Here is a 12843-nt window from a genome sequence, read left to right on the forward strand (position 1 = left end):
ACATATTTACATTCATATTAGTCTTTATCAGATATTTGTGTAATTAAACTCAAAGTTTTCTTTTAAATCGAATATTATGAATTAGGCTCTTTAAGATCTTTTAATCGTCATTTAACAAACTATATTAAGTGAAGCTACCATCGGTTCTGAATGCAGATTTTACCTAGAAGAACCGGCAAGAAGCACAGCAGTTACTCTTTTTTAACATTTAAAAATAAAAAACCTGCTTAGAATACAATTATATATATATTATGTAATACATATATCCTGCCTGGAAGCTCCATGCTTTTTTATCATCTATATAATCTTGTACTTAAATAATATGCCTATAATGTATTTTTACAAATTAGATTAGAATATTAGATTATAATATATGATAAGCCAGTAAATATATCTTTATAAAAAGCTGTCATACAGGACACGTGTACATTTCTATTAACAAAGGTAATAAATAACTTAGAGAGTTATTCTGAAAAAAAAAACACACTACTCTTTAAACTTCATCGAATAGATTTACCCTACAGTATTACATGTTATAGAACCATGCTGGAAATTTGAGGCACATTCGTTTGTAAATTTCTAATGATTGACGGTAATAAGTAATACGCCATAACTTCTTTTATATGAATTTAGACATGAGATCATTACATCGCTCGTGTTCTTATAAATGAGATCATTAAAGACGAAGAAACTTCCTCGTTCGGTCTCTACATAAGTTTCACTAGAACAGCTGTTACGAAGACGTTCTGAAAATTAGTCCACCTTAAACGAGAAAGGGTGTAAGTCGTCATTAATGCAGGTATAAAACAAAAAACACAAAACACCTTATTCATATAAGCTTTCACAAGCACTTTTGATTCGTCACTTTATGACGTACAATAATTTAAAAGAAAACTGTACGTAATGAAGATTATTTTGTGATGAACCAACAAACAACTCAGTAGTTACTTTCTTTTATCATTCACATTCATGTAGTAGTTAAGTCAAGAAATAAATTGTATTTTATAGTATTGATAGATGCACGGGCAAATGGACTACCTGAAGTTACCTAGCCAGAAGGCTAAACAGCAAATTATCAATTTAAATTAATTAATAAATGATACCAAATTGAAATTGTCAAAAAAGTTGTTGTCCATGATCAATGGGAATACTAACAACGATAGTAGAAATAAGTAATAATAGTAAAGTAATACTTGACTGAGATGGCCCAGTTGAGCTGAGATGGCCCAGTGGTAAGAACACGTGCCGATGATCTTAACCGATGATTGCGGGTTCAAATCCAGGCATGCACCACTATATATATGTGCTTAATTTGTGATTATAATTCATCTCGAGCTCGGCGGTGAAGAAAAACATCGTTAGGAAACCTGCGTGTGTCTAATTTCATCGAAATTCTGCCACATGTGCATTCCACCAACGCGCATTGGAACAGCGTGGTGGAATATGATCCAAACCTTCTACTCAATGGAAGAGGAGGCATAATCCCAGCAGTGGAAAATTTACAGGCTATTACTTTACTTTACTTTTACTTGTTTGTTTGTCATCAGTATTTACATTCTAAACTTATATATATAATAGCTTTACAATTAAATCATCTAATAAAGCACTTTTGGATCGACAAATGTGTTTGTAACAACTTAACATAATATACTGGGTACTAGTTGGGTTAACTATTTAGCGTGAAGTTTGCTTAATTCGGACATTCTGCTTTTGAGTTATTTGACGATTATTTATCCATTATTTTAATAAATCATTTTCACATCTAATAGGAATATATTAATTTAACTTTACATATCTTAAAATAATTGCGTCCTTCCCAAAAGCATGTTGATACAAAATAATAAAGGATACACGTATTCTGATATTGCACATGGTTTTTTTTATAAGATTTCTTTAAAATGGAAATGAAATGTTTGGTATCAATAAAATTATTAAAATTGAATTTTATAGTACATTTAATTCCAAAAACAGCATTGCGAATCCGTGAATATAACCTTTCGAAACCAGGTGTATGTTTTGGGATTGTAAATATTTAATCACCTTTGGGGCAAGGCGAGCGGATTGTTTTCATTTCGATTAAAAATATTGATATCGGGAAAATTTTATTCATATTACGATAATTTAATGGTAGGAATTCCAATAAGGGTTATTACAGACGAATCGAATATCGCTTTAGAATATGAATTTAATGGATTATGTTGAATTACAAATTTAGAATTTAGGTGATTTTAAAATTAAAATTTTAACGTTTTCCTCGTATTATGAATACAAGTAAAAAATCGATTTATAAACAGACATTTAATTACGAATCATCACTTATTGTCGGTATGTTCAGTTACCACAGTACGATAACAGTTCGTCTCTGGTGCAAGGCTTGTCACAGCACTCCGTCGCCACCTGACGCTTGCGGCGGCCCAAGCTGTGTGCCCTGCGCGCCTCTATCCACGGCCAGCTGAAGTCTACATGTGTGCTACCGTGATGAGGTTCAGCCTTCTTGATCAAGTTATTATTGCAGAGGAGAGCTAGGGCCGTTGCGAGGCGTCGCCCGCAATACACCTCTCCGTAGTCTTGGGAGGTGACCGCTGCTACGAAACATGAGACGGCTACGAGAACGATGACAGTATGCGATCCCATATTGTATGCTATTTGAAGTCTCACGAGAAAGTGAGTTGTATGTTATAATTACTCTCGCTTTTATAGGTGGCGATTCTTGTTAATATTCAAGTGTGGGATTAGTTGAATTAATTCAGTTTTAAACAGAATTTATTGTATCATCATAGAGGTTATCTGTTTATTAAAAAAACGTGAATTGGAAGCGAGGTTGGCGGGTCCCAGCCCGGACGCACAAGACCACTTTTCATGGGCCTTTTTTGTAATTATAATTTATCTCGTGCTCGGTGGCTAGTGAAAACATCGTGAAGAAAATTTCCATTATAGGGAAACTTAGCCGGAAAGTTAGTGGGACGTTTACAAGCAATGTTAATTAGAATAAAATGGCTTTGAAGATATAACAGATTTCACATAGTTTACACGGCATGACTTTACAGTCAGTTATTATCGAAGAAAGTTCGCACATACAAAGTCTTTCTTAAAGACCTTGAGGTACTATTCTTAGGCTATCAGAAAATCTTCACTAAATGACAGACAATTAAGCATTTCTAAAGTTACGCATATTTCCTAGAATTACTTTCGAAGACGGAGTATGTGTCAAGACATGATCGGTTACTTCATATAAGAGTGCAAAAAATTGAATTAGTTGTGACAGAAAATCCTCACATTTTGTCAGTAGAGGTCACCAAATTGTATGCTGTTTTTTATATGAGACCGTTTTATAACACATATTTAAAAGATAATTAATCTTTGGAGTACCATTAGTCAACTTGACTGTGGCATGAACTGGTGCTTAAAAAAGAAAGATTTTAGGAACAATAATTCAGAATTTGTTTGCAATAAATTTATATATAGTCTGTATTTTTTATATTTTGTACATAAATTAGTTACAAGAGTTTCACGCACTGTTTGCTGTCGGCAAACTTTACCATCCCTACAACATGTAGTTTTACTACTTTTGGTTAGAAATCTTCCGGAATAACTTCGGTTTATTGTTCTTGGTTAGTGGTGTTTATCTTGGTAGCTGGAGTTTCGAATACATCAAATAATCCAATTTAACGGAAATTGTTGTCGGTTACTAATTTATAAAAAAAATAAATATATTTATCCATAAATATCATAAACATTATTTTTTTGGTAGTATTTTCAAACCAGTAACATATTAATGAATTTCTTATTATACTTGGTGGTAAGGCTTTGTGCAAGCATGTCAGTGTTGGGTAGCCACTCATCAGATATTCCACCAAACAGCAGTACTCACTAATGTTGTGTTCCGGTTTGAAGTGTGAATAAGCCAGTATAACTAACTATATGCACAAGACACATAATATTTTAGTTCCCAAGGTTGGTGGCTTATTGGTGATGTAAGGAATGATTAATATTTCTTACTACGACATTGTGGTGACCTATTACTATGCCGTGACCCATTTGCTCGTCCGCCAACCTACATCATAAAATAAAGAAAAAGATTCGCTAATTTCGTGACGTCATAGGACAGTCAACTAAGTGTGTTAAGTATTTAAATAAATTATAATATTCATGAACACACGAGCTATATAAGATGCTCTAATTATCGCTTTCAGCACACATCTCCACGCACCTTCAAACAACACACAAGATGAGGACGCAGACTGTATTCGTCACCTTCGTTCTCACAGTTTTGGCAGGCGTGGTCACTTCCCAAGGCTATGGGGAGGTGTACTGTGGCAGACGGCTGGCAACAGTCCTCGCTCTCCTCTGCGATAACAACCTGATCAAGAGGACTCCTTCACAGTATACATCAGCGCATAGCATGGACTCAAGTTGGCCGTGGATAGAAGCGCACAGAGCGCGCAGCATGGGCAGGAGTAAGAGGCAGGTGGTCGCGGAGTGCTGTGACAAGCCTTGCACCGTCGACGAACTCTTATCTTATTGTGGAAATTAAACGTCTGTTCCATTAAAAAACAAAATAAGCTATCTGTCCTCATAACGAAATTATAAGTTATTTCTTTGTTAATGATTTTAATATGTAAGAAAATAAAATACGTTGAAATTTAGATGAGTTTTTTTTTTCAATTTAAATTCGAATATTTATAAAATATAATATTGTCTGAGTGTAATCGTGACAATCTAGATAAAGTTCAGGATTAAGGCTAAAACAGCGTAACAGCAGTTGAAAATAATATGTTTGTCTAATTTAAAAATGAAAATATAAATTAACATATTAGATTTAATTTAAATAATTCGGATCAAAAATATAATATTTAGTACTGCTATGTTCTTTTCCACTACTATATAAAGGAATACATAAAAGTACCTTTTTATTTTAATTTGTCAAATCCATTACACAGATCAAAGCGGTTTTTCCAGTTTCATAATTGAATGATAAAAAAAGCCACTGAAATATTTTAAATTATATAATATAAAAGGTAAATATTTCCCACAAGGTACAAATTCACAAACGAAAAGCGATATGATTACAATTTAGATTTCGACTATTGATAAACCTTGATACTCGATCGTCGACTCCCAGTAATCTCTAAAAAGAAAGTGTCATTTCAAATATCTTGCTGTTTCATAAGGATAATTCCCAAGTCAATTTTGATATTTATTTGCAATCAATGATAGAGTATTATGGACGAAGAAAGCTTTTTAACACTAAATTTAAATCCAATAGAATCAACTCGGTTCTAGCACCGAATCAACATGCAAAGAATTATATTAATAGATGTTATACTCATGACACGGCGAACCTTTTTTGTTATGAAAGAGCCTAAAAGTTACTGTAAATACAAATCTTATAAAGAGGTAAGGTTTAACGATAAACTACGTAAAATTACAACTTTCCTGGATGGATATGGACATGCTAAATTTGTATATAGTTTCAGAATGGCTATTAGCTATTTTGTAGATAAAGTTCAATGTACTGTGAGAAGAAATTGTCAATCCAGATGAAATCGTGAAACCAATGTTGCCAAAACTATAAACACAGCATGAATGATCTCTTAATATTGATGCTCTTTGAATATTATAATAAAAATTAAAATTGATTACTATTGAAATAATTCATAAAAAGGTAAACCTAATATGTAGACAAATAAATAATCAACCTAATATTTATAAAATAAGTTTCTTAATTAAAATTTTTACTTTTCTGCAATTTTTTCTAACATTGATGGTTTCCAATATATTCCAAGAAGGTGTTTTCACCAATTTTTCTAAGATGGCATTCCAAAAACCCACACTGAACTTGAGGTTCAGCTTTAATTGAAACTACATGTTTAATAAATAAAATTGCGTCCTTTAAAAATATTCAGCCTGAATAACATTTCAATGGAATAAGATTTTTTTTTTGATATTTCTGTCATTCAGCGCTACGATCAGAATCTTTTATTATGGAGCGCTGTCAAAGATATCACGTATAATTGGGTAGCAAGATGAAAACGGTCTAGTTGGCGTGTTCGAAATCAGGAAAACTTATTTATACTAAATGCGAAAGTAACTCTGTTTGTCGCTGTCTCTTTCATGGCTAATCTATTGTACCGAATTTGATTAAATTTGGTACAAAGCAAGCTTGGATATATATACTGATTTGCCTAACACTTAGCTAACTATCAAGAAGCGAGGGAAGTCGCAAGCCATAACTAGTTTTCAATATTTCTAAATTGCTTACTTGGACTTTGTGCAATCCCGGATAACAAGCATTTAAAATGTATTCTAATGGACATACAGTTACACTTTCGTTACAGTGTTCTGTTCTTACTTCATACTAAGTTTTAATGAAACTCTAATGAGTTTGGTAATAAGTTAGTTTTGTGTCCCTAAAACTCACGATCACTCTTCTTTAAACGCATTCAAAGCAACGGACAAAAACTAGTACTCCATATTAATATGAATTTTAAGTTATTCTCCATCTAACACAGACGACACCCACGCATGTTTCACCTGACATTGTCCTTTTGTTCATTCAGAACCTGTCTGACGTCATTATATTCAGCTCAAATCATATTAGCCTAGCTAACCGATCGCACGTATTAATGAACCTCCCGTATAAAAGATATACTAATTCAAATCATCGGCCAAATCTTTGACAATCCTAAAGATGAAAATACAGATTGCATTGAGTTTGCTCGCCTTCTTGGGTCTCTTGACCATCGTCGTGTTCCAAGAGTTTGGTGAGGTGTACTCTGGCTCTCCTCTGCAGCAATAACTAGGTCAAGAGGAATCCACCACATTATACACCATGAATATAGAGCTCAGCTGGCCGTGGATAGAAGCGCACAGAGCACACAGCATGGGCAGGAGCAAGAGGCAGGTGGTCGCTGAGTACTGTGACAAGGGATGCACCGTCAATGAACTTAGGTCTTACTGCGGCAGTTAATCTCATTAATCATCGGAAAGTGACTTGTTTAATGGTGTAAATATAAACGCACAGTAAAATAAATGAAATGGGTTACTGAATATCGATGTTTGATGCGCTAATAACCTAATTCAACATGTCCTTACCCTGTATTTGACACAATATCCAATTTATCAATAGATTCAAACAAAAGCTGATCATAGTAATATTATAATAGTCGTAGTTGTCAATAAGTAGCACTATCTTTTGTTTGCAATTCGTCTGTCCTTTAGAAAAATTAGGATCGAAAAAGTGCCAGTATTTGAGTTTAAAAGTGTTGTTTCTTTAATAAAATCCTATAACGCCTTAGATTGCTTAGTTGAAATTTTAATAAATTTACCATGGGCTGGGCTTAAGTTTCACCCTCTGAGGGATAGGTTGGGAACAAATTCAACCATGCTACTCAAATGCGGGTGGATTCACATGCAGAAATTTTCGTTGGAATTAGACACATGCAGGTTTTCTCACGATGTTTTCCTTCATCGTCGAGATGAATTACAAATACTGGTCCTTGCCTTGGTTTGGACCCGCTATCATCGGTTAAGATGTACGTGCTCTAACCACTGGACTTGTCCAACCTTGCTTGAACAAAATTTAATTAATAATTAAACTCTGTTCAATGGTTTTTTTCCGTTAAAGAGCAACGAACAATCAGTCAAGTGTTACTTTCACATATATAATATGAATACAGACTACACGAAACAAGTACGAACCAAAGTAGAATCCAACACGCAAGTCCCAACACCAACTCTACAAAGTTTAAACTTATGCGGGTGAACGGTGCGTGAACGCAGATAATACGAACATTTACATTCAAAAGTTATTATTTAAGCATTATAAACATTCGTTTAAATATTTGCGGAGGAGTATTACTTTAAAAAGCATTTTTCATTCATCATTTATACCGTAACTATTTTTAATTTTAATAGCTTTTGTGTCGCAATTTCTTCTTTTTTAAAAAAGGATTTCTTAAAAAGCGAATTTCTTTTATACAATACTATACGAATATTAAAAAATGAATTAAATATTATTAAAAAAAATACGAAATTATATAAATTTAGTGCGTTTAGGTTCATGAATTTTTTTAAACTATTATCAAAAGTTTATAAAATACATAGTAATGATGACGTTGACATCAAATTATTGAAAATCTTGTACGAAATATGAAAAAGGTAACGCCTATCAACATCACAGCGCGCACCTCATTAATTTCCAGTACCGCGTTAATTTTTATCTAACCACCTTTTTGAAGTGATTACTTTTTATGGGAGGGTAAAGGCTTCGTTACGTAACGCGTTACGACGCTAATGTCTAGTTTCCCTTTCTCCAACGTACACGGTAGTTAATAAGTGGTAATCATGATACTAATGATGTACAAACACAAAACTGTTATGTACAGTCGGGGTAAGAAAAGGTTCGTCACCTTAAGATCTATTTTCGTGTGCTCAAGTATGAGCGATAATCTGCTTTACCATACTGCACTGCTATGACATATTGCGTCGAAATGATTTGATGTTCAGATTAAAAAGGTACTAAGAGTTTAAGACATGATACAGGAATTAATTTGAAAACTGACGAAGATTTCTTACTCTGACTGTACGAGTACATGTTTAATTAATAACCTAAGCATTGTCAATTCAATCAATTCTAATTTTAAATAGTGCAACATATATGTATAAGTCCTGTCAACCGTCCCCAAACGCACACCGTATTTTTATCGCGCGATTTTTAAAACGCATGTTCCTATAAAAGTGCTAACATAATCTATACACATAATAAAATTGGAGTGTCTGTTTGTAATATTAAAATAGCCTTTTTTTACTGAATGCATATGTATGTATATACTGTATATATACCAAAATAATATTTATTACAATTGTTGTTGGTCTCTCTGTCTGTCTGCTTGTTCCGGCTAATCTCTGGAACGGCTGGACCGATTTTGACGGGACTTTCACTGGCAGATAACTGATATAATAGGGAGTAACTTAGGCTACAAAAATATTTCTTTTTTGTTAAACTCAAACGCGTACAAGGTCGCGAGAACAGTTAGTGTGAAAATAAGACCACTCGTGTTTTTCAGCGCGGTTTAGATTTTACTGTGAAAATATTTCGCGAGAAAATCACCGTTTCTACATAAGCAGTATTTGCCTTGTAAATATTTAAGTACCTCGCGGCCATTCAACCTCGACCCATTTTATTCCTCGTGCAAAAAACATTTATTACAAATAAACTCCGCTTTTGTTATCTGATCTGTAGAGAAATTCTTTTTAATTTACAAAAAAAAATTAAACGTTAAACATAATATAAATAATGATAGACGTATTATTTTAAATCTAGATTTTAATTAAGTAATGTGGAGGTTATTTTTTCAGTGAGTAACATACCTAATATATTTAAAATAGCTTTTAGTTTAAGAACGTAAAAATGTGGCGACACAAAAGCTGTTTTAAGTTCTTTTGTTCTGCAGCATTAGTTATTACTGATTGATTTCGGTGAAACCATTTTAAGCATCACTTAAAATGACTCATTATCATCCTTTGCTCTTTTTTTTATAATTCATCTCGGGCTCGGCGGTGAAGAAAAACATTTTGATGAAACCTGCATGTGTCTTATTTCATAGAAATTATGCCACATGTGTATTTCACCAACCCGCATTGGAACAGCGTGGTGGAATATGTTCCAAACCTTCTCCTTAATGCAAGAGGAGGCCTTAGCCCAGCAGTGGGTAATTTACAGGCTGTTACTTTACTTTACTTTAACAATCACTTCGAATGACTTTAATATATACATAATATATAAAAGAGATATATTTATATATCTTTTTTATATTTTATTACCTATTATTACTATTTGTGTGTGTAATTGTACCATGTAAGTAAAACAGAAACTATTTTGGTCATTTTGCTTATTACATTGTAATTTGGGATCCGTACGTAATACAGTTCTGAAAAATATATTTAAATAATGTTATGATTTTCAAGTCTTAATACATAACTTATGAAGCCCTAAGCTAACTTTTGACAAAAGTCCGATACTAATGAATTTAATCCAAAATATCATGTTCGAATCCGAAAATGAAATAACAAGAAGGAAAAGACGTAAGGTCGTTATGATATCAGTGAAGGCGTGGGCATATGGTACGATGGATTACGAATAGGGTCGTTTAGTCTCTGTGTTTGAACGGAAAGATCACTTAATGCCACAACCTACACGGGTAATTGAATTATATTTGGATATACATATATATAATACATATAATTTTGTCATATAATTGCCATAGACGTTATGCGAGGCGTATCTTCCTATTGTTTGATAGAATTTGGTTTTTGATGAGTTTTCTGTTACATTATATTAAATATGAGACAACATCACATACGTTACTCTGATCCCAATGTAAGTAGCTGAAGCATTTGTGTTATGGAAAATGAAGCAATGATGGTACCACAAACGCCCATAAATAAACAAGACGACATAGAAAACTATTCGTAATCTATATCGACTCGGCCAGGAATTGAACCCGGGACCTCGGAGTGGCGTATATTAAACATGTTAGGAATATTTATCAGCGCTCTTACTTTTTCGTACAGGGGATAACGTTTAATATATTCTTCTAATATTACATAAAATGTGCTGGGGATGATTAATTTTAAAGTAATAAGAAGTTTATTAACATTATATGAACAATAATTTCCTTCTCCTCACGTTCCTGCGCCAATCTTAAGCAGGCTTTATTTATGTCCCATCTTGCTATTGGACAACAGAAATTTCTGTATCCAGTTCTTGGACGTCATTTAGATATCGCCTTTTTCCACCTATCATAATTTATCCGAGGCCAGCCAGCCACCTGAAGTTACTGCTATACTCCATTATAGTTCCACTTTCAGATTCTCAATATCTTTCATCTATACCAAGACTATAAATACGAAAGAATTCTACGAAAGAGGTCTATCACCTTCTCTTTCAAAATCAAACTACTGAACCGTTTTTTTTTATTTCGTATGAAGCAAACGTGATCTCCAAATGAAGCGTACTTTTTATACTAATCATGTGATGACCGATCAATAAACAGCGAGCGAAGACACGAACAACAAGCAGCTTATTGATGAAAAAAATATGGTTCGTGTAATAAACTAACAGAACTAAGATGACCCAGTGGTTACAACGCGTGCATCTAATCCGATTAATCCGGGTTCAAACCCAGGCAAACGCCACTATATATGTGTATGTGCTTAATTGTATTTATTATTCATCTCATGCTCGGCGATGAAGGAAAACATCGTGAGGAAACCAGCGTTGTATCTAATTTCGTTGAAATTCTGCCACATGTGCAATCTATCAACTCGCATTGGAACAGCGTGGTGGAAACTGTTTCAATAACCCTCTCCTCAATAGAAGAGGAGGCCTTAGCCCAGTAGTGGGAAATATAAGAGCTGTCACTTAACTTTTTTTACTTTAAAGACTCACACTTCTTTTAATAGCAGTAATTTAAAAGAGTTTTCAATCTTAACATCGCGGAGACCTTGAAACGACGTCGCACCTCATTCGTTATAAAATATTCATCAGTCGGCACCGGGGAGACCACAGCGCTATACATTTATAACAAACGATGCTATCGTTGGACGTAATTTGTATTTACGAGTACAATTGCGAACACGTGCAAAAGATTGTCGGGAATGATACATCATTTAATCATTTTAACGGCCCGTAAATTCCAACTGATGACCAAGCGTAAATATTTTGTTTAAATTCGTCGGACACTATTCCAATTTTGAAACATATTTAGAAGCAGTTGCGTAGCTATCGAAGTGCAGGTGAGGCAGTGCACCAGGGCCCCGGAGTTCAGGGGGCCCTCTAAACTAAACCTTAGTAGCCCTAAAAGTTTCTGAAGCTAGAAAAACACTCTTATTTGGTATCTACAATTTTAAAGGGTAATTATTAGGTAAAGAGGGATGAGAAAGAGGGGGCGAGGGCCTGATTATTTTTATATGCACTGGGGAACTTCCTCACCTTGCTACGCCACTATTTGGAAGTGGCAAGGATTATAAAGTACTATATGAATAACTTCATTGGTCAAAACTGTATTAAAATCAGTTAAGTTTCAGTTACAATGTAATACTACCCAAAAGCTGGGCTCAGACTTTCGGGATATGAGGCCTTATATGACAAGGCCAAGTTACACATCATTATAATGAAACATAATCACTATTTCTAACGTTATCCTCCTGAGTCGTCTTGGTCACGGCATCCATTGTTAACGATGAATAGCTTACTGTGCCAAAGATATTTTATTGCTCAAGTGTGTGCACAAACACAGGCGCACTCTCCATTAGGAAATAGAGTGACTCTTATAAAAACTCTCGAAAAGAAGACAGAAAGTTTACAGGACCAATGGCCAACTTGTCTTCCCAGATTGTAAACACTGCCAAATCCCAAACATTGGGCAATAATTTTGGCCCAACCCGCTTCGTATGGAGGAACTCAAAATCTGCGGCTTTACATGCAAACCACCAGGCCAATGACTTAATAATACAATTCAGAATTGACTCGTTTATTTTTTATCCGTAGGGATTTACTTCATCCGATTTTGTAATATATTACACGCATTAATTTCTGAAAAAAAAAGTTTAACCCTTGATATTTTATCTAATAATTCATGACCAAATAACATTGAAGTCTGAATATTAACACGCACGAAAGCTGTATTAGTCTTAATAACTATTAGTATTATTTTTGTGTAACACGATATCAAAACGTTACGTAATAAAAATATAAAATCACATACAAATAAACATAAAGCTTTAAAATGCGAAATAACCTTGATATTTACATTACACGCTTAAAACGTAATTTAATTC

At 33.9% G+C, this 12843-nt stretch overlaps 2 protein-coding genes across 2 annotated transcripts in view; both read right to left on the minus strand.

Annotated features, from left to right (window-relative positions):
• Nucleotides 1–12843, minus strand: part of LOC124534067 (protein kinase C, brain isozyme) — a 269401-nt gene that overhangs the window by 141518 nt on the left and 115040 nt on the right. The window lies entirely within an intron of this gene.
• LOC124534076 (bombyxin A-3 homolog) lies at nucleotides 2106–2771 on the minus strand. The gene has a single exon (XM_047109740.1). The coding sequence runs from the start codon at nucleotides 2632–2634 to the stop codon at nucleotides 2332–2334; it is 303 nt and encodes a 100-aa protein (XP_046965696.1). The 5' UTR covers nucleotides 2635–2771; the 3' UTR covers nucleotides 2106–2331.

The sequence above is a fragment of the Vanessa cardui genome, chromosome 12 (assembly GCF_905220365.1).
Source record: "Vanessa cardui chromosome 12, ilVanCard2.1, whole genome shotgun sequence".
In the NCBI taxonomy this organism is placed as follows: domain Eukaryota; kingdom Metazoa; phylum Arthropoda; class Insecta; order Lepidoptera; family Nymphalidae; genus Vanessa; species Vanessa cardui.